Raw genomic sequence first — 23,571 nt, forward strand, 5'->3', positions numbered from 1 at the left:
GCGATAATGCAGATTAAAACGCAGACATGTATTTTTCTCTTGTTTTTATTGTTTATGTTTACCTTGCACTTTCAGCCTAACCTATTCATTTTGATAAATGTAGATGTACCAAACTGGTAATAAGGTGAAGAACCCTTGTTCAGAAAGAAAGCGTGAAGGAAACGACAGGTCTTTTAGAGTGTCATAGCTAAGTACTTCCACCAGGTGTCAGTGTTGACTCGCGTGTCTCCCGTCGTCTCAGCTCTAAGCCTACCTTGATCGTGACTGGACTGCTAAAGGCTGTCTGACATTTCCCAGCCAATAAATGAGCTGTTTCTAATAAAGGCCTGAGTGAAGTATCAAATAAAATTGAAGCGAGAGTTTTATTTCTCTTAAGTAAATGTATAACGCACCGCTATAAAATATTTTGATTCAAAATGGGCTAAAATAGGCGGCTAAAACAATTTAACGCGGAATAATTAAAGAAAAAAAAAAAGAAGAACGGTATCTTGTGCAGTACGGAAATTTAATGTGTCCCCTTCAAAATAAAAGCCGTGATTGAAGGCAGCGAGGCTTTCATTTCTAGGTTAGGAAGCGGACTTTAATTTGAAAGCCCGTGCGATGAGTAATGTCTGAGAAAGCCACTAACTTGATGCTGAGCGTGTCACAGACACGCCGCTGTGTGTGTGCGTGTGAGAAGCGTGTGTGTGCAAGGCTGTGTCGGTGTGTGTGTGTGTGTGTGTGAATGTGTGCGTATGCGTATGTGTAAACAGAGCTCAGAAGGATCGGGATAGGTGCGAAGGGGCCAGGAACTGACTGGGGGCTGTCGCAGAGATCACTCGGTCCGCTCAGATGAGGAGATGGCAGCCGAATCGACCCGGAGATTCACCAAGAACCTGCTGAAACCGGGGAGCGCGGCCGAGATAAGGCAGACGGCGTGCAACGCAGTCCGACACTCCGCAGTGACGGTGAGTGGACCTCTGTGGGTTGTAAAATATATGGTGGTGGTGGTGGTGGTGGGGGAAGAGTAAAAAAGAAAAGAAAACGCATCAATACCTGTCAGTTTATTATCATTATTGTTCTATTTTTTAAAATCTCAGAGACGTGAATCCCCTGTGGTGCTTGAATGCAAGTGATTTGGGATGATGTATCCTGGCCGAACCGCTGCACCGCAGCTGTATGTGAAACCTGACGTTGACATTCACGTTGCATGGTGCAGCGGTTGAGCGCAAGCAGCAGCAGCAGTGCAGCCGCCGCAGCAGAAGCAGAAGCGGCGCCTGTTCAGCTCTATTGATCCTGCAGTGGAAGCGGTTCAATAGAGCCCAAATGAGTAAAGCCAGGATCATCGCGTTACATTTCTGAATGATCGGGAGGAATAAATGCGAATGTTGATATAAGGACCTAGAGGTCGAAAAGCCTGTTGGATTGGATTAATGCTGGGTGCGTTCAAGTAATTGAGAAGGGGGGAGAAAAAAAAAAAAAAACAGGAAATAAGCGATTTATTTGTAGAAGAGAGATGCGACATGGCAAGCAGCGGTTTACATCTGTCCGGCGGTGAGAGGATATACGGGGGGGAAACATGGAGGGTCGAAAATGAGAGGAAACGATGAAAAATGAGTTCTGATGAGCCTAATTTACGACCGATTATATTATTAAGATATTATAGTGGGGGAACGTGGAAGATATGCTGTGGTGGGTGTGTCGCGCCTTCTAATGAAAGGCTTTGATTGACAGATAACATTGTGGGAGGAGGGGTAGTCTTGGAGGGGGGTTTGGGGGGGGGGAGGCACAAAAAACACAGAAACGAGAGGATTTATGTTTTCACGGTGTGCATTTGATTCATTTGGAAGGAGACAAATGAATCCTGCGTCTTGTTCTGAGCGCTTTCAGCCTACGGAGATTAGCATAGAGAAAAGGCCACTTCACTCCAGTCTTTTTTTTATTTTTTTATTTTACTCCCACTCCACCATCCTCTTTACTTCGGTGTTACTGTGTCAGTAGGACAGACGAATTACACACTAGAGAGAGAGACAGACAGAGAGAGAGAGAGTTAGAATAGGTTTGGATAGAAATTGCATGACAGAGAACATGATTTAAATAACTGTACAGCGCATAAAAGATTTAAGAAACGTCACTTTTCATTGTGGAATGGGCAATTTTCTTTCTGTCAGAAGCTTAATGTTTGTCATTAAGCTTGAAAAGGAAGAAAGGCTGGTATGGAAACTGACTGATGATGATTTGAATGATCGGTTTATTCAATCAACTTGAGCAGTGCATTCTGCCATAACAGGCAACACACAAGAAAATACAATCACCTGCCACTTTATTAGGTACACCTTCTTAGTACCAAGTTGGACTACCTTAAACCTAGAAAGTACATATTCAACGATGTGTGGGAACCATTCATCAGAGGTTGGTTCGTCTCCCATTCAAAAGGTGATTTATTGGTTTGAGGTGATTGGAGTATAACTCACTGTCATGTTGAATTATGCTGCTAGAAGCATCCATGTTAAGTTGGAAATGTGGTTGTAAAGGTGTGGACACGGTCAGGTGAGCTGTGGAGTTTAAATGATGTTCTAGTGGTACTATGGGGTCCAAAGTGGGCCAAGTTAATATTCTCCAGACTCTACCACTGCTGCCGACTGAAGCATTGATGCAAGTCAGGATGGGTCCAGGCTTTCATGTTGTTTTTACCAAATTCTGACCCTGAAATCTGAATGTGGCTGCAGAAATGAGATTCATTGGACGAGGCAACATTTATTCAAACTGTTACCGTTCAATTTTTGTGACCCTGTGTGAATTGTAGCTTATTGTTCCTGTTCTGAAAATGGGTTAGGGTAATCAGCGTTTTTTTTTGTTTTGTTTTTAAGAATAGAGTAACACAGCACTACCTCTCCCCCAGTTATTGCTGTGTGCTGCAAACCCAAAGGCAACACTGTCTGAAGGAGGAACAAATAGATTTTTCCGTTTTAAATAGAATAAAGTAGATTATAAAGATATAACTAGTCACAGAATTGTTCCTGTTTTTAAATGCAGCGATGCAGTGTCATGTTCACTTAATGTTACCATATTTTGATAACTTTCAGTGTTTAACCATAGCAGAAAATTATAACAATGACAAAGAAGTTTTAATTCAATGTTTAGTTTTAGTTCAAAATAAACACCATCTCAGATCACCTAAAAAGTAAAATAGTAAAGTAAAGTGACTGACTTTGCAGTCAGTCACTTTAAGTTAACCTTGCAGCAAACATTTATGCTGAGAAAGCACCAGTAAGCCTAAACGATACTTATTAATCTTAATCATAATACTTTCAATAACATTTATTTCGTTGATGCAGTTTAGGCTTGTTTCAGTGTTTGACAAGAACAGCTTTGCAAAACGGGTGAAAATTGTCATGTTGTTTTATGTCGTGGCTACAATCTTACCTAAGCATGGGCTTGTTTTTGGTAAGAATAAAGACGAATGCTTTAAAAGGGATCCACGTTTAGTTGAACATGTTGGTCTAAATATGTTGTAATTTTCCTATTAACTAAAAAATTGGTGTTTGTGATATGTAAAAATGTATGTTTTTTGTTGCCATTTTTTCACCTGATCCATGCCTGCTGGGCTGATGATGTAGTTGGGTCCATTCTGTGCTAGAATCTACAGAGTAAACACAGCAAGGCTAACTTTACCTGAGTTATTGCTTATCATATTGCATGCCACACTGCATCACTGTTGGCTGTAACTAATAAGAAAAGTGAGGTGAGTCTGGATTGTTTCAAAGGAGAGAGCCAAACAACTTCCCACTGTGCTCTCAACATTTTTCTCCAGGAGGCTCTGAGTCAATTGTACGAGAAAAACTGATGAAGGCTCAAACTGGTAGTCATTACCTTTGCAAGGTAAAACCAAATGCCTACCGACAAAGCGCCTAAACCCACCTCCTTCTAGCGAGTGAAAGATGCTGGGACAAACATCAGAGACAGGCAACACTGGAAGCTCTTTATATTGATTACTACTGCTACCAGTGCTGAATGTGAAACCATGGACCCAAAGTCAAACCCAAACAGGTGTTCCCGAACTGAAGACCGAATCAGACACATGTCACCTACTTACCAGATTACATAGTCCGACCAGAGGTACACGTCATTCACCGTTTTATTTATGAAGCTGAAGGTGGCAGCAGCAGCACAAACACCAGCTTCTTTGGCCAACTCTTTCCTCTTCCACCGTTTGGTCCTCCTCATCTCCATTACTCCTTGTGATTTCTACATTCCCGATGATTTTAACAGGCTATGGTTCAAACTGAAAAGGCTTAACAATATTATTCATCCCTGTTTTGGCTGGACGGAGCTAGCACAGTCGGACCAAGCTCACGTCATTTATACAATATTTTAAAAATGTATAAAAACTAAACATCATGCATTAGTGCACCATTTCTGTTATTCTGTCATTTCTTTTGGTTCATGCTTTACTTTTTGGAAACCATGGATATTTCAGAACGAAAACATTAATATGTAGAGTTGTTTTTATATGCATGTTTTAATCAAACCTCCCAGAGTGAAAATGAGTATTTTCACAAACTTCTTTATCTCAATTATTTCCTTTGAATCAAAACTGCAATTGTCAGAAAGGGATGAAAAAGATCAACTTCAAGACATTATATATTGTGTATGAAGATGTAAACATAAGCATGGAGCTGAACCTGAGTGGAGGGCGGCGCGCCTGTGGACCTGCATATCCCACTTGTGAACACAGGCTTTGTTTAAGTGGGCGTGCAAATGTCCAAATGTGTTGTGTGCACGTGTGGAAACGTTTTCGGAGTGTGCAAAAGCTCAGCCTTTGTTAGCGAAAGAAAGCAGGTCAGCAGAATCGGGCCCTATGGCATGACGTTCGCCGAAGCGTGAAGACTCTCCCTCTCACTAACCCAGACTCGTCTCTCTTTTCATGCTCTCTAGTTTTATTCATTCATTTAACATCGGTCCCCTCTCTTCCTCCACTGACTTTCCTTCTCTCCTCTCTATGCCTGCTTTCCTTTATGTCTCTGTTGCATGTGGCGCCTGTTTGCGCTCCCTGTGTCTTGAGGTGATATCGGTTTTTAAGAACAAGAGTGAAAGGGTTTTTTGTGTGTGTGTGTGTGTGTGTGTGTGAGTGCAACCAACATAATACTTTAAAAATTCAGCTTGTTGAAGCTGCATTTTTCTTCAGATGAGCAGCTCTGGGAAAGCAATCAATGCTTTCAGAGTGTCAGCCCACCCATCCCCAAATATGCAGAGAGTAACATGCAGGGAGTAGATAGATGCAGAATTGAGGGATGTATATGAGCCTTGGTAAACCCCTAAAAAAAAAACAACCAAAATGCGCTTTTTGCTTCTGGGATTTATCAAATCTTACCAGAGTCTGTCAGAGACTGAGCTGCTCTACATCAATTACCTAATGAAGTAATGAAGAAATTAAATACGAGTTGTTTGCATAAAGAAATGAGGTAGTCGTTATATCAAACACTCCTCTAGGGCAGCAATTAAAGCAATTTAACAAGAAATGCTCTTGTATTGTGGAGCACTGACTGTTTATTATGGCTCTCAGCTGAACCGAGCAGCACAGCACAGCAGCGTGCACACAAGTGTCATTCTTGTGACTCCGGCTGCCTGGTGGGATGAACCACATGTCGTACCATGCCTCCGTGCGTCCATGGAACAGCCGCTTAGCCAATGACTTGGGCCAACATGCTCACCCTGGCATCACCGCGGCTCATAACTTGTTTAACCAGCAGAAAAGGCTCGCTTGTGCATGCAGTCACCCTTGCACCGTAGGTCATTCCTTTGGTTTGTGGCGTTACATCACCGTGGTTCTATCTTTGCTTTGACAGATAAACGGCTCTCATTGTTTTCGGCATTCTTTGTGTCCTTCTGTCAACACAACAGATTCGCGCCTTGCCACATACTGGTCATCTTCTGTGCCGAGTTAATTCTGGATTTCAGCATTTAATTATAAATCAGTGTCTGTTATACGGCTTCAAATTGTTAAACTTGTCTGTGTATCCAGTTTGTACAATTGTTATCAGTCCGTCTTTGAATGGTGCTATATTTGTTAAGATCTTATTTGGCAGCCCATGCCTACTTTATGTCATACGATAATTACAAATGTGAGGTAGCAAAGATCATGTGTGGGGTTCCTCAGGGCTCTGTTCTCGAGCCACTTTCATTCATTACCAATATGCTCTCCTCAGCTCATAAATGTATGATATTTTACACAGTTCCTTTAGGTAATTGTTCGCCCAGTTCAAAGTGTCAACTACAAGCCTAGTTTAATCTGTCTTCACAGTTACTGGTGTATAAAAGCACATATCTAAAATAAGCAGACAACATAAGGAAGATGAGGAAAACATGGTGGCCCGCCAGGTATTATTACACACTGCGGGATGAAATGTAGGTATTACTATGGTCTGAAATAAATTGTGATAATAAACATAAAGTCTATTACTTGATCTTAAAACATTACCAGAACAAAATATTTCCTTTTAAACCAGGACACAGAAATAAGTGGTGCATGCTTTTATTTTTGATCGGTAATGTTATTGTAATTGTATGATAGATGTTGAATTAATAAATCTGCCTCACATAGACATTCTTTTAATTTCAGTGAGGGGAAAATGCAAAATGCTTTAATGGAGCCGACCATTTCATCTTACTTTTAAATTTGGGTTAAATGTCATCATTTCTGTGTAGAATCTAGATGGATACTTGGCATCTACAGGAGTCTTCCTCTCCGAATCTAAACATAACACCCCCAAGATAGCAATAAGTGATCTTCTTTGTAAATGAGTTCTCTCTAATCAGGACGATTTTCTACTTCCTTGTTGCATTCTTCTCTGTAGATTTCTCAGCTTTCTCTTCATCTGCCCATTTTCATTCATCCCATGAGACGGTTTGCTTTGTGTCTTTTGCCATGTTTTCTGCTGCAATGCTCTGATCAGGCTCCCCTGCCTCCCGCAGCTAAAATGTGCATCGCCCACTGTGACATGCACATTTGTTGCTAGTGGGGGCTCTCTTGGTCGACATGTCCTGGTGATGTGTTGTGGCTGTCTGTGGTCAAAAGGACGTGCTGTCAGTCTGACTCCGCTTCCTCTTCATGACACTTCATGTCGACCGCCTGGGGTGCATCGCATGCAACTGCTGACTTGCCTATTCGTCCAGCGCGCAAAGCTGTGTTTGTGTATTTCTTTCTGTCTATGTGTCTGTGTTGCAGTTGTGTGTGGACAAACCGTTTAAACTTCGTGTGCGCATGGAAGGCTTGGGCTTGCTCTAGATCTGTGTTGGTACTGATTTAGCTGCAACAGGCCGTGGTCCTTCAACAAGAAAGAAGTGTCAACGCAATTTTTGGTTGGCCATGAGCCGTGTGCAGCAACAGCTATTGAAACCCCTTCCGCGCATCTGCTGGACCGGCCTGTAATCCGTAAAATCAATCGTGTCAGAGGAGAGAAAGTGGTTAGAAGTCAGTTAGGATGGAATTCTAACAGGAAGCGTTCCTGTCGATTTTTGCGTATTATCCGTTTTCCTTCCGACTTTATCATTTCTAATCTTCTGCATCCTTTCTCTGTTCTCACACTCCCTCCACCATTATTTAGGTTATTACTAAATTGTGTGAAATTTCATTTCTACAACCTATTTACAATTGCACATCTACCCAGCCTCCTACATGAGCTCTTTGTCCACTTGGTTAATTTGTCCATCATATTTGATACGTTGTTTTAAATACCTTTTACACCTTAAAAAAACTGTTAAGATGCCGGAAATATGTATCAAATCTATTTCCATGCAGATTCCGACTCTTTGTATTACCCTTCATATTTGGCAACCTTGACTGTAACGATGACACCGGTGACCTCATGGGTTCATTGACTTACATTACAGAGGCAGTTAAGAGGTTAAATCATGTTTGAAGGATGGAGAGAGAAAGTCTCTAATTAGTTCAGACATCACCGGGTTTTTACCGCGGCAGCGAGCTCAGCTGCGTGACGAGGGGGAAACCCAGAGAGAAATTAGGGGAAGACTGATGAAAGAGGAAGAGATAGATTCAGTATCTCAGTCATCTTTGACTAGGACTCTGCTGCAGAGAGTTTCTCTAAGCAGGGTAGGCTAGTGGTTTTAAGGTACATGCTGCAGCTTTAGTCGTGTCTTGTAGTGCTTTATGATAGGGGTTTCTGTTCCTTTGAATTTTTTATGTGTAAAGCAGATCATTGACAAGTGAAAGAAATTCATGGTCTAAATATATTTTTGAGAGACTATGAGACTGACTTAATACATACAGCAGAAGTTTAGAAATGATAAAGTCGGAAGGGAAACGGACAATAGTCCAATGTAGATTATCAATGATTGACATTTAATTCAAACTCAATTGAAAACAATGTAATTATTTCCAGTCACATATAGATTAACTGCATAAAGTCCAGTTAAATTCTGATTGTAAAACAATAAGATCAAAATGTATTTGTTGATCATACTTTATAAGCTCAAAAACTTATTTCTGCGCTGCATCCATCTGCCTCAGCAAGGGTGTGATGACACAAGTGAGCGGGTTTAGTCATTTCAATTCTCCTAAAAAAAGAAAAGGAAAACAAAAAAACAAGACCACATCACAAAACAAGACCACATCTCAACACCATCAGGGTGTGTTAGACGTCAGCCAGAGTGGTGGAAATATGATAATCTGGGCTTCTATTGTGGCTGCAGTACCTGCATATGAAATAATAATTACTTTTACCTCTAGCAAATGCTAGTTAGTTTGCTTAAACTTATACCAACTTAGTTTATGCGACCAAAATGACTTCACGAACGCCAGGAATTGCTGCGAAAAGGTCAACTTTGTCAGCAGAGTGTGTTGCAGTGGCTCAAAGGAAACACCTGAGCAAAACTGAAACTTTGATGAAGATGTAGGTAAGCTGTGCTAAACTTATAATGAAGGAAATTTATAAGGTCATGCAAATGAAAAACCTAAGCAAATTGCGGCTGAGTTTAATTCTTTTGAATCCTCAAAAATTATTGTTTGGGATTTTGTTGGCTGTAGACATTTAGTGCCAAATGTCTTAAACGGATAGCAAAAAAGACAAAAAAACAGGCTCTAGTGGCTTAACAGCTTACGCCTAATGAAAACACTAATGTTTAAAAACAAGTTTTTGAGAAATATTAGCTGTTAATCTTTTTTAAAGATTGTCTATGGTGAATATATGGCTGTGTAAATCTTCACAATGTGTTGCAGAGTTTCCTGTTAGGCTGAGGGCAGCGACTGCGCTGAGACAAACAGGCACCTCACGCTGTGCAACACCCAACTCCATTCGCATACGCTTGATATCAAACTCCATACCAAATGTCTAACCAACGCGTTGGGGTGTGAACCTCATAGAAGCTTTTTGTGCATGCCTGTGTGAAACAGGATGTCTTATTCACTTTTTCCCATCAGTGAATGACTCTGCAGAGAATCTCTAACCTGCACAGCTCGTTTCTGCATCACCGTCAGGTTCAGACCTTCCTCCAATCTGATCTTTTCCATTCTGCTGTGGTTCTGTTCAGATTTTAACGTGCATCTTCTTAACGGAGATGAGCGACTGATTTTGAACTTTTTCCACATCTGAACCGCAGACACACCCCCACCCCACCCCACAGCAGAAGAACTTGCACTGCCAGGCCTTGGTGTGTGATCGTCACAATTTTCTCAATGTTTCATTCAAAACGGGACGGAGAGAAAATAGCCGGAGCCTGTCACTGTCACCATTAACACCGCCATCAACTGAATTACTCCACTGTCTGGGCACTGCATAATGCACTGCACAGTAATCCTAGTGGTGTGTGTGTGTGTGTGTGTGTGTGTGTGTGTGTGTGTGTGTGTGTGTGTGTGTGTGCGTGTGCGTGCGTATGTGTGTGTGTCTTTGCTTGGACTTAAAAAAAACAGGAAATGCTCTTTTCGGAGACGCTTCTTCTAAGACGGTATCGCGTTTCCATTTGCTGGCTTGAATTAAAAAGAGAAGAAAACTCTGTTTGATCCATGTGGGAAAGCCGGAGTGAAAATGTGTGTCTGTCAGTACGGCAGTGCCTGTGAGAGGTCACGTGAGCAGAGGAATGACATGGAGCGAGCGAGGGTCCCCCGGGGCTCCAAGCATTGTGCTAATGTGCGTCCACAATAGGCTCTTTGGGCGAGGATTCAGAGCCAGAGGATTCAGAGGACCGCTGCGTTTAAATGCAGCTGAGCAGACTTTGCATCTGTGAATAGCTCAGCTTCAAACGTCCTTCCGTGCACTTTACCGGGCCGCAGTACGCACTTGTTGTCTATCCAGGCTCTAGTCACAGTCCTGGTGGAGTGATTGCTGGGCCGGGGGTGAAGGTCCACTTCATAAAGTGGACTAAGAATACTTCAGTGACTGTGCGAGTGAATCGCAGTCTTGTCTCTTTCCCTCGTACTGCATTCCAGAGTAGGAGGGCTGAAAATGCTCCTGCCATTGCCGTCTGACCCCGATGCCCAGCAGAAACCTTGCATAGTCATTCTTGTGCCATATTCGCGACAGGAAGATATGGATTTTACTTCAAGGCGGGACAGGAAGCATACAGGAGCAAACTTAGTAATGCCTAATTGTAAATTTGACAGCAAACACCATTTTTGGATGTGTAAATTCGTAACCCTCAAGTCTTACAAAGTATTTTTCTTTGAGGAAATAAACGTTTCTTTCTTGGGACAGTTTGTGTCAATTTGTATCCAATAACTAAAAGTAATTTTTTCATCTTATGCTGATAAATTTACACTTTTAAAATCTTTCACTACGTCTACCAGCAAGAGGTCATTTAGTCATTTAGTTTTTGTAGATCAGATGTCATAAACTGTCAAATTGTATGGAAATTAAGTGGGAATAAGGGAAGATACAAGGTAATTTACAATTATACATATATTTATAAACACATTTGAACATTATGAGTATTTATGGCTACAATTTATAAACAAAACTTTATATTGAGGCATAAACTGATACTCAAAGGCAACCTCGAGTTAACATTAATCACACTTGATGATGATTTTTTTAATGCTGTATAATGAAGGCAGGTTAGGAGTCTAAAGTGGTAGATAGTGACACATTTTGACTGTTTAAGCTGATGTTGCTGATTCAGTTGTTCTGCTGCCAACTCTTATTTTTTTCAAAACTATTTTCACTAGCGGTTTCTAGTATTTTTGGTATCAACAAATGCGACGACGCCTTTGCACCACTCAGACAAAAGTAAAATGCAAGGTAAAGAACGAGTCTTTTTCAGTGCTGAAGGAAATCATGACAGCATTTTGATGGTCGGATCATATCTAGAAAAAAAAAACTAAAAAGAACTTGCCACAAAGTTTGCTCATACGTCGAAATGAGATTCTCACGATATGATAACCTTGAGTAATGTTCCACAGTTTTACTTAATTCTGGTAGAAACAAATGATTTAGAATAAAAAAATGCATAACAAGATGAAACTTTTTTTTAACAGAGATTAATTTTTTCTGCTTCCCAATGTACCCTTTGTGTTTGTTTCAAAACGACATTGATAGACCATTGTGAGGAACAACTGAGTAAATGTTGAAGGGAGAGCAAAATGCATCAGATCTTTACATGGAAGTCTGGAGCAGGCCACTGCACTCCGTTTGCTACTTTTAAAGGTGCAGTCAGCTTTGGGCAACGCAACACTGGCAACTATCTACCTATAGCCATTAGGAGTCAGTGCCATCGCATTGTAGGTCATCAAGACTCAACTGTATCGTTGCGGGACAAGAGCTACATTCCAGCTGGGAAGTAAATGAGAGGGAAAAAAAGATCGTTTTTGTCTCATTTCGGGAAATTTGGACCGTGATAGCATAAAAAGTATTCATTAAATAACAAATTCTGCTCTGGAAATCAATGTAATTTGGATCAAAGATCACAAATATTTGCCATTCCTCCCGACTCATGCTAGCAGCGTCACACTGACGTGTTGTCTTATGGTAACACTGGCAAATCAACATAAAGGTGAAGTAGTTTTTGTTGCTGGGTTATAATGTATAGGGGTGGAAACTTGCGTTTGAATTACCAACTTCAGTGTCTGCATTCTCCGTATAATGTCCGTCTTTCGCCGCTGATTATAGGATTTTCCTAGCTGGCTTGCTTTTGCTGCTTGAGACGCACAAGAAGAAAAGGGCTGGCTGGTTGGGGTCATGGAGGGCTATTTGGGGTGTTAAGGAAGGACAAGTGTGGATCGAGAAGGGAGACAGTAAAGAAACATTACGCTTGTTAAAACACATGAGGGAAAGTCTTCAGAGCAGCTGCGTCCTCAGCCTGAACTGAGACCCCAGGGAGACGGAGCAGAGCTGAGTGGGAGTCTGGTTAGTAGACACGACTGGTGTGGAGGTTACACTGAGGTTACGTGTAGGCTTTGTGTAGGTGTCATGTGTAGGTGTTGTGAATGGATGATTAATGCAAAAATAACCATCTAAGCAGCGAAGATATGAATTGGAGGTTATAAAGGAGCCTTCCTGCAATCAAGCTGCTGTTTTTATTTTTATAAATACAGTTCACACATTGTGCTGGTATGTATTCCTGGCCGGAGAGGACGCAATTAAGTACCGGTGGAGAATGAATATGTCGAATTCAAAGTTAGGACACAACATTGAAACTTGCGGAATAGAGTTTCTTGGTGATTTGGTGTGCTAAAAGTAAAAAAAAAATTAAGATTGAGAAATTTCACAAGCAGATTTGGTGTCGTCGTGTTGGTTGGAGAAAACCTGACCCTGTAAATTTGCAACTGGAGCAGCCTCACATCTGTGTAAATGTCATAGATACGATATTTAAAAAACACAAAGAGTAAATGTCAGTGTTGAGAGAAAGAGGTCATAAACATCGTGCTGGAGGGATTTTTATTATGTCGCTCTGATGTTCTTTCCAGTGAGATGAAATTTTGATGTGCAGATTAATATTGACAAAACTTCCCCTTTCAGCCGAGAGGCTCCATTTTCTGAGAATCACATTAAATTGAACAGCGGCTTTATTTCTTTTTGACCAGTCTTGTTACTGTACTCCTACTTCTGATACCTTCTTTTTACACGAGGTCGTGCTTCATTTTTGCAACTAAAAGCATGTTTGTTGCACCGGCAGTGCCAAGGCGACCGAGCATGCAGACAAAATGCTCTTTTCATTTCTCAAATTAAAGGCAAATGCAGATTTATGGTGTTTTACAATAAGCATTCGTACTGTTTGAACTTTCCCAGATTTCGTCCAGCAAACTACAATTTATTTGACTTTACGTGACAGACCAACACAAAGTAGTTCGTACATGTGAAGTGGAATGAAATTTATATGGTTTAAACAGAAAAAAAATCCTGAAAGTGTTTTGTATATTCATTTGTATTCAGTGTCTCTTGTTTATTTGGTAAACACGGTTTATGTTGCGGCTTTGGCTTTTTAGTAGCGTTTTTAACCTAAATCTGCTTTAAACTTCCCAGATTTCTTTTCCTGACCGGTCTGTTGTGTTCCTTGGCTTTCATGGTGGTGTTCATCAATGTTTTCTGATTAAAACCCTTGAGGCCATCATAAAGCACCTGAATTTGTAAAAGGAATTGCATACAAGTTGACTGTTCTTTCTAATTATTTGCCTAATGAGTGACTTGCAAATTATGTAGGAGTACTAGATCATGCATAAAAATACTTCCCTTTTTTTTAGATTTATTAGGTTTTTGTAAAAGTCCAAAACCATACCTGCTACATGTTCCAGGAAATGGGTATCTGCTGCTTTTACCTTGATCTGTCACATAAGTTCCCAGTGGAAAAAAACACGAATGATGTTGGTTGTAATGTGACAAAATGTGAAAATGTTCAGGAAGTATAGAACGCTTTTGTAAAGCACTGTGTTTTGAGGAAGAGCAGTTTGTTGCAAAATCCATCTACAATCAGCGACCTCAGCTGTCTGAGTCAGGACAGGAGGAGAGACAGCGGGGAGACGTGGAGAGGAGCCATGTGGGAGAGAGAATTAATGAAGGGCTCTGAGAGGAGCTGTGTGTCTGCGTTTTCTGCGAGGCTCTGCTTTTAATACTTCACGTGTTTTCGAAGTCTCTCTTCTTTCACAAACGTCTGGAGATTCTCTGCAAGACTTCCCCGTTGTCCCAACGCAAATGTCTAAAAGCATTTTCCGTAACTACTTGATTTACCGCTGTCTGACATAGTTTTTAAGAAAACCAACAGCACAAAAAAAAAAAATATATATATATATATATATCTATATGCAACCCATTCTGCAAGAATATCAGCTCAGTTTCTTTTATAGTGGAGTCCAGTTATCCAGGCATCGAAGACGCCTCCCTTTTACTTGCTTTCTTTCTCTCTCTTCCAGCCTCACCACTGTCCCTCTACTCACCTTTGGTTTAAACATTGTTCTCCGACAGTGAACAAGTTTATCTCTCTATCATGTTAACGGTGTTCTGTTCAGATTTCACACGTGCAAATTTAAAGTTTGAGGTCCATTGGAAACACTTCTATAGTAAGTGACTATAAAGTAGGAGCGAACGCAGTGATGTTTTCCTGCTTTCAATTTTGGAATTAATTTTAGACGGAAAATGAAACCAAAAGAGGACGACTGGAAAGTTTTAACAATGCCCTCCGTACCCGGCAGCAGATCTTAAATCGCTTCCCCCCTTCCCGCCTCCCCGCCTCTTCCAAATTCTCCGTCTCATCGCCCCTCTCTAGCCCCCTTCCCCCAACATCCCTCCTGCCTCCAGGACTCGAGCTCTAGTTAAAGACTTTTTAATAGCTTCCTTTTCTAAACAAACCAACTACCAGAGAAGCAGATAGCATCTCGTGCACGCAGTGCCTCCTTGAGGTCGTTCGTGAAAGCTGTGGCGGCGGAAGCAGCAGAAATTCAGACCGGCATAAACAGAGACGTCGTGCATAAAATGCTGCTGTGTTGAGTTCCCAGCACTAGATGGCATTGGCAGTGTGCTGCATCTCTCTGCTCTTCAAGTTACCAACCAACACAAACAGTGTCCCAACGCCGACTTCCTGCATCGTGTGCAGCCCTGACTGTATTGCATGAAAATCTGTATTTGAGATCATGCTTTTTTGCTCAACAGTTCTGCACGCTTACAGAGGCAAATTAACATTGGCCAGTTGTTTTAGGCAAGACGTTTTCTGGCCAATTTTGCAAGTACATTCAAGTTTCTGTTGGCCGCCTGCTGAGAACGGAGAAGCAAAGCTTAGTTTGCACATTTGAAACAGAATCCTACTTTTGGGAAAAGTTCCTTCTTAATGAACTTTTTGTGATTTACAAAACAGAGAAAAGTTCGAAACACGGCCCTTGCGAACATTAGTGCAGAGTAACATCGCATGTGTCATGGAGCGGCTTTGAAGGCAGACCACAATGTAAAACAAAACTAAAAGGTTCTGCAAATGTCTGCAAGTCAAAACCAGAAATTAATGGCCGAGAATAAAATAAGCGAACGAATGTGATCTCACAGCAAAGCTCGCCGGAGCTACAACGCAGGGACAGACTAAAGAGTAAAAACCCTAGAAGTGCTGACAAGATGTGTTCCAAAAAAAGTAATAAACCAGAAAAAAAAGGGGGTCAGCTCACAAAACCCACTCATTCTGACATCTGTAACCTAAAAAATAAATAATCCTCTCCAAATGCGTCAGGTAAGTGAAAAAAATAAAAAAATTACTCAGTTTACACCTTTTCTGCCTTCCTGTTTGTCAGAGATGGCATGCTGTGGTAATGCATCTGTATTCTGTGGTTTTTCTGAGAAGTGCATCTCAGAAAATGCTTTGAAACATTATCACTAGTTATGGGATGGTACTGGGAGTGTCTGCAGGGCCTGTGGTAGATCGTGTTTGTCATGAGCTGATAAGATTTCTGCAGAGGGAGTGAAAGTCCTCGCGTACGACAGCCAGGAAAAGTTTAATGTCGGGCCATTTTGTTTTTTTTTGTTGTTTTTTTTTGCCCTCTGCAAATGCCAAATGCTCCACTGCACTTAACTCTTTTCTTGAATAGCAGCATCCCTCACATTGTAGCTACCATGGTAACAGGGGCGTGTTTTCCTGAATAAACTCAGTGGAGCTCCACACCACATCAAAACATGCTGCCGTGATTCAGCCTCCAGGCCTACAGGGAGTCTAACTATAGCAGAGCTAGCTGCTTACAAGGCAGTGTTTGCGCTGGGTTTAATGAATTCCACCTTCCTGTTTGGCCTAGTTGGATGAAGTTTTTCCCCAAGTTTTACCTCCGGGGACTTACCAGCACCAGACGTGCGCCGTGCAAGTGTGCGTTCACCCTCCTAGCAAAGATGTAGAAACGTGAAGCGTTGGCTTTGTTGTTTTTTAAGGATTGTTCGTCAGAGTAGCGGTCCTGCTGGGGCGAGGGGGATTACAGTGACGGAGGCTCCACAGCTGGAACACATTAACTCCACGCATGATGAGAGCACTCGGCTACACACAACACGGTGATGTCATTTTCCTCAGAGGTTCGGGCTCACTCGCAGTTTAAATGCAGTTACTCACATGCAGAACCCGGTAACCACATTTACATCATGTAAACACAGTAACAAAAAAAAGAAGAAAAAAAAGAAACCAGCTGTGTTTTCATGCTCATTGATTTTGCTCAGCAGGAGCATGTTTTTTATGTTGATGTTTCTCTTCAGATTGGACACTGCCATGACTTTTGTTTTCTCTTTCTCACACTTAAATATGTCAGATCAGGTTGACAAAAGCAACCTGAGGAATATCCATTTGCAAATTTTAGATTTTTTATTATTTTTATTTTTTGCAAGAAAACAACTATCCAAACTAATACGGCCCTGTGTGGAAAAAAGTGATTTTCCACAAAACCTGATAAGGGGTTTTGCCACCCTCTGCAGCCACAACTGCAACCAAACACTTGTAATAAATTCCAAGGTTTCTTTTTAGATTCCTGTTGAGGAATGTCGGCCTTTTATTGAGTTTGTGGCACAAATGGCCTTGATTTACCAGTAGCTTCACAGAATTTTTTTTTTAATTCACTCATTGTATAAATAAAATGTAAGAGTGTTTTTTTTTTCTTTTTTAGCACCTCATACTACTGTTCTTGTAAGTTTAAGGTTTATATTGCATGTCGTTCTTATTATCACCAGTGGTGGGTGGTAATATACTCACTGACAAATGCTCATAATCAGCTTTGGTATTTAAAATGATATATTTATGCATGGCAGTAGTATGCCTCAGGGAGGTTTATAGACATCTTGTAAACCCTCAGATCTAACCTTAAGTGATGCTTTTACTGAAACACTAAAGTCTGGGAAGGCGTGAAGCATGGCACAGACAAGTTGACATCCTTTTTACTTCTTTCTGTCCTGACTTTGCTCTATTTTATGCTACATAAAGTTTTAAGACGGGGCGTTTCTGTTTCTGTCAAAGACTCACCATCATTGTCAGCCCCTCCTCTTCCAACTACAATTACCAAGAGGAGAGGTTTTTTTTTAAGGGTTAAAGTTAAAGCTCAATAAACAAAATTTCCATAAATTAAGTGTTTGACATAAAACATACCTTAAACAAGCACTATTATATTTTTAAACCATTTTCTGACACAACCTGACAGGATTTCTATGTCAGCTGGTCTTCTGGATGTGCCGTAAAGTGATCTTTGGTCTCTCAAGCTGCTGTCATCGTGATTTAAAGCGCTGCGTAAAAGCACTTTAAGCACTCTTCCACTCGGGATAAGCTTCTTAGTAATTCTTTTAAAATTGCCATTATTAGTCATTATCCAGGCTCTGCCAAAGTCTTTTATAGTTTTCCTTTGGATAATGGCAGTCTTTTGTTTCTAGACGAAAGTGGCAAAAATAAAAATAAAACTTTTAAATTCTTTCAGAAAGCTTGGGAAACAACAACAAAATGACCACATACAGTAAATCCGGTTGAAAACGTCCCCGCTCTCTTACTGTTTGAGCGTTTTACGACATTTTCGATTCCGGCCAAGAACACACTTGCAGCAGTCCGTACGATAATGGTGCCATGTGTTTGGAAACGTTGCGAAGGCAGACGGGGTGAATCGGTGTATGAGCTCAGGACAGCTGTGTAACATGGGCACATTGCTGGAAACCGGAGGGCACGTTGGCGTGGGCATGTCTGCATGACGGGACCATTGTGGAAACCTGGTGTAGAAAACAAAAGCCCATTTCTGTGGCTCCAGCGTGTAAACGCCGCCGCTATGAGGGCATGTTGCACTGAGCGGCTCTCAGTGACGGGCAGTGGATGTAGAAGGAGGAGAGGCCGATGGTGGGAACAGTTAATGTTTGTCTTTTGTGCACTTCACAGGCTGCGCGGGACATGTTCTCTGTCATCTCCTGCTAAGTGGGCCGTGTTTGTTAACAGCACCGTGTGGGAGGGAGGGAGGGCTGAAACGCTCCATGTCGACACTCTGGTGCCTCTTTCCGTTTGTACATTTGTGTTTGCCGTTTATATATAGCTGTGTAAAGCATTATAATAATGAAGATGTCAGTGGGTGTTGGGTGGTGGGATCTCGCACAGCACTGTCATGGAGCTGAGGAGCTTAATAATGACCTAACGGCGTCTCCATGGTTACCCCACTCTGTGTTGTGACACCGAGAAAGTGGAAAAACTCAGGAGCTACGCATTTTACTTAATGTAGACCCGAACGTAGAAACTTTTTTACACATGTAGGGAACTCAGTTAATCATAAAATATTGACTCAAGGGTTTTTGGAATGACTTCATAGACACCAAATTAATTTCTCCTCTTACATTTATCCGTTTGATTCATAGCTTGGAGTAGCTATTTGCGGTGCAAAAGTTGTAAGCAACTCCCAATTTCTTACAGAGTTAGAGAGATTTAAAATCTGTTGCTGAATTCTGATTTCTGTAATTTTTAAAATTTCCAATACCAGTTTGGATTCAACATTTAACATATAAACATTCGACATATGGGTCTAGATTTTTGCTCATGTATAATTATTTATTATTTATGTTTGGATCAGAGCTGACATCACACTGCCAGTGTGGAATAAAGGAACATTTAGCAAATATTTTGAAGACAATGGCGTATTATGAGATTCCTGATCTATTTTTATGTAAGCATTTTTCTCACATAATGAGCCTCTATGTGGATGTTGTAGAGGATGTATGTACTTGCTCTAAATCTAAGATTTCCCCCCAAAATTGCCAACATTGCCATATTTTTAACATGTTCCATGATGGAGAGAGATCAAAAGGATAAAATGAGCAACTTTTTTGCTGAAGATTTTTTCTCTCTACTTCTTCCATAGCCTAATAAAACTATAAACATATCTCAGTTTGAACATATTTTTAGAGAAATTCTGTAGCAGTTCTTTTGAAATACTTGTGCACATCTTTCATGTTTTTTCTGACTTCGGTTTTACGATAAAATAGATAACTTTGAGCCTTTTTTCACTCGGTAAAAACATGTTCCTGGTGGCATCCACTGATTTGAAGCCTTCTTGAATTTGTATTTTTCCAAGCCTGCTGGCCCTTAATCAGGATTGGTCGAGTTGAAAATGGTCAATTTCCGATCAGCAGAATATTTTTCAATTCTATTTTTTCATGTAATTATTCACGCAGGTCCCCTGCATGTATTTTAAGTTTTCCTTCAAGGTTTTTGTGATCAATATGATCCAGAATCTCTTGCAAAGACTTCATCAAAATACCAGTGCAAACATGCTAAAAGCTTTTCAGCTACTATAATGAGTGTTTGATTGTTGCATTGTCAATCACTCTCTGCAGCAGATGAATAGTATCTGAAAGCATCATATTAAAATGGATGGCATTATGCATTTGAGGCACATTTGTAACCCAATCAAGTAACTATGTAACCTTCAGTTGTTGTAAAAACGCTGCATATGTCAAATATAGTTTGGTCTTTGTCTCTTTAAGAAGGTCCTACTCTTTCCGAAACGCCATCACAACAATGCTACAAACATTCTTGGGAGCGTCGGACTGAGACAAATCAGCAGGTCTGTGAGAGGTCTTCTGTTTCTATAGTGAGCGCTCTCTGGTGCTTTCCCTTTCAGCTGCTTGCAGTTTGTTTCATTTTCACTGATGCAACTCATTTTGAGAGTAGTTGCAATAAAGCAATACAGTCGCTGAAATAGAAACTCTTAGGTAGTTTTTGGTCAACTGATAAGTGACTCAGCCTCTCCGACAGCTAGTTGAAGTGCTGCTCCTCATGTCCAGCCAATCCAGAGACATGCAGTGGCTCGCAAGAATATTCACATCTACTTCAAAACTCTACATTCATTGGCTTTACTTTCGCTGTTTAATAACATTTTTGTGAAAATGCATGACGGAAAACTGTAATTAAAATTATAACTTTAGTTTAATATTGTAAAAGGAAAAGTGAAAATATTTTCCGCCACAACCGGATTTTGTGATGTATTTTATTAGGGTTTAATGTGATTGACCAATGCAAAGTGTTGCATAACTGTGGAGGGGAAGTAAAATGATACACGGGTTTCAACAGTTAAAAGAAAAGAAAAACCTGGAAAGCATGAGCTGCAGGTCCACTCCTTCCAGCACATCTAGACACTAAAATTCTCCCTGGATCCCATTTAAGGGTATCAGAGTAAAAGAGGCTGTGCAGAAATGCAAACCAGAGTTTTGAGGTGTTTTTTTTATTTTTTATACATATCCTGGAAATCATGGACATATATAATGTCATTTCGCAACTGCGAAAAAGGACAAAGGCAGAGTCAAATACACAAAAGTGGTTAAAAAAATTAATAGAGGCAAAAATACAGAGGAAAGGATGGTTGAACTGTTTGCTGATAGAAACAAAGACAAACTGGCATTGAAGGAAGAGAACACACTCACTAAATACACACAGGAGGAGGAGATGATTGTGAGCAGGTGCTTCCAATCAGGCTGGTTGGAGACGAGCCGGAAGCAGAGAGAGGTGGAGCAAATCAAAGCTACTATGTAGCGTCATTTCATATCAGGGCTCTTCAAATCCAAGCTGCGCGGTCTGGTGTCCTGCAACCGCTAATGTGTCCGTGGTCCAACACACCTGAATCAAATGCCCGAATTATATCCTCAGCATGCAGTCAGGATCTCCATGACCTTCTCGTGACCTCATTATTCAGCTCAGACACATCCAAAAGTTGCAGGACATTGGGCCTCGAGGATTGGAGTTGAAAACCACTGTTTTAGATCCCAGTGATTTAAGCAAATATATTAGGGTCTGTTAAACTAGATTCAAAGCAAAAACCTGGCTTGCATTAAGTCCTTAAAAAAGAAAAAGAAAAAAAAAGGTCTTTACTTTGTTCTGTTTGTAGTTCAACAAGGACAACTGGCGCAGAATAAAAGGAGATTTTATGATGACAGATACTTCAAATTGAGAAATGTTTGCTTCTGGGAACGCTCCCCTTTTCTTTTCGTTCAGCCGCAGTCAGTGAAATAAAGCAGCACCAGATGTTTTGAAGACATGAGAAAAATCAGAGTCACTCGGCGATATCGCGAGTGAAGCAACGGAATTTGAATGCATGCGGGACGTCGTCGGTCTTCCTGCGGCTTATCTTCATGCTCAAGCAAAGTCCGAATGATTTCAAATGCGAGTCTCTGCGGGGCTAACACGCCACATGCACGCCTCGTCCGCGAGGCCACCCACTCCCCTTACTCCATCCGCTTTCTGTTCCTAAACTCTTCATTCTCTCGCACTTTGCTGCAACAGGATGGACTGCGGCAAAATCATAACACACATCGCAATCAGCCAGGGTACGCGTTATTTAGCCGAGCAGCCGCAGCTTTGCAGAATATTTGCTGGAAGCTCTCAAGAGCAAAACCCACAACGGCCCAAACACAACAAACGGAGATAGGACTGAAAAGTGTTGGCGTAGTCGGGGAAGCAAATGGAGAGAGACGTAGCTGCAGCAGTATGGAAATCAGAAAAAATGATGTTGGTTTGGGTGTGTGTGGAAGTCTGCGTGTGCGTGTGTGTGTGGCGGCTGGTTCTGGTCAGCTGACGGGTTTTGCTGAGTGCGATTTGTTGGATGTGCCTGGCTTCGGCTGAAGCTCACACAGCTGCAGTCAGTGTGTGTGTGTTTGGAGGACGAAAATGAGAGCAAGAGAGAGAGAGAACACAAGAAGGGAAGGCAGAGAGAGAGAGAGAGAGAGAGGAACATGCAGGACTGCCAGTGTATCAGCTCAGCAACAGCAACATTAGGAGCTGCAGGCTGAAGCAGAGCAGCTTTGGGAAAACCTCCTCAAGTTTTCAGAGCTGGACTGCTTGAAGTGACAACCACAGGGCCTTGATGGAGCTCTTGGTGTCACACTTCTAGAGGAGAACACATCACCTCTGGCGGGACCGGAGGCCTGAGCCAAGGCCGGTTTCCGATAGACGAGGCTGAGCTCATCCGGAGCGGATCGGGGTTGGACTTGGAGGCCGTTGGAGAATGGGGTGCTCGGCCAGTGTGGTCTTGCTGCTTCGCTCGGTGGGCGGAGCCGACTGTGGTCACATATGTTCACGGCAGGACCAGGCGTCAGTGGAAGCTGCGACTCCCACTCTGGAGGGTTACATCTCCACCAGTTCGCCTCTGACCATCATTATAATGGTAACCAACGGCGCTGTGTCTGCGGCTTCCCATTAAGGGCGAAATGCATGTGCGGATGAGCTGCCATTGTGCTGGAAAGGATGCAGTTGCGTGCAAAAAAAGCAGCTGCGTTTCAAAGTGCATTGGCATGCACTTTGAAACGTTGAAAAAGTACGTTAAAGTGTGCAGGTTTGTGTTAAGTGAAGCGTTTTTGGCTTTCTGCATCTTGTTTTACCTTCCCTTGTTGAAATTTAGGGGGTTTTTTTTATTGCTGAGGCTGACAAATGAGCAATGGCTTGAGGAGGCCATTAAGTTTCACAGCTGAGAAAAAGGCAAAGAGACGGAAATGGAAGAAGGAGAGTGGAGTGGGGTGGTGGGGTCAGACATGAGGAATCTGGTTTCGGTGGGAAAAAAAACTCTTTGCAGTTGGCCTGAAGTGAAAAGGAAAAAGAAAAAAGAAAATGTTATTTGATTTCAACTGAAGTATTTGGTTGGATGAGAAGCGTTTCACTGAATATATGAATGAACGTTTTACACAGTTGATGAATGGATTGTGTAAAAGTACACATGTTTCTCCTCCCTATCTTCTCTATTCAGGACAGAGTTCCCTGTCAGCCATCTGTAACAACTATTCTTAGCCAGACTTTTTCTTTTTTTAATTCCAAGAAATCCTACTTTCTGTACGCCAAGTGGAAAAAATGTTTGAGTCTTGGCAGTAAGGAGATCTTTACAGTCGCCCCTTTTGTCTCCCCTAATCCCCCTTCCTTCCCTCCTTAAATCTTGTCGTCTTCGGTGCCCACTTACTGGCTCCTGCGCGAGGCAAGAGAGCGAGATCCACTCCAAAATCATATTAGCATGTGGACTCAGCTGATCCTTTTAGCTCATGGAACAACTGAGCACAAAGTGTCTATTTTGCAGAGTTTTAAAAAAACACAGGCATTTCCTTTGCAACAAAAAGTGCATCAGTCAGTGTTTGTATTTTGTTTTAATTGTGTTGCATTTTTAATATAACCAAGATGTTTTATTCTTTCAGCATATTCTGATGT

The 23,571-nt window shown here is 41.5% G+C and overlaps 1 protein-coding gene across 7 annotated transcripts in view; it reads left to right on the top strand.

Moving 5' to 3' along the window:
* Positions 1 to 643: 643 nt before the first annotated feature.
* The window catches only part of dock10 (dedicator of cytokinesis 10), a 67,777-nt gene continuing 44,849 nt past the window's right edge, over positions 644 to 23,571 (top strand). For 3 of the 7 annotated variants that reach the window (XM_017308308.1, XM_017308313.1, XM_017308314.1), the window contains exon 1: positions 22,114 to 22,546. In XM_017308308.1, coding sequence (XP_017163797.1) covers positions 22,388 to 22,546 — 159 coding nt within the window. In that variant the 5' untranslated portion in view covers positions 22,114 to 22,387. Of the gene's footprint in view, positions 948 to 22,112; positions 22,547 to 23,571 lie in introns of those variants that run through there. The other 4 variants (XM_008425701.2, XM_017308310.1, XM_017308311.1 and 1 more) reach the window with 3 other exon arrangements.

The sequence above is a fragment of the Poecilia reticulata genome, linkage group LG13 (genome assembly GCF_000633615.1).
Source record: "Poecilia reticulata strain Guanapo linkage group LG13, Guppy_female_1.0+MT, whole genome shotgun sequence".
In the NCBI taxonomy this organism is placed as follows: Eukaryota; Metazoa; Chordata; class Actinopteri; order Cyprinodontiformes; family Poeciliidae; genus Poecilia; species Poecilia reticulata.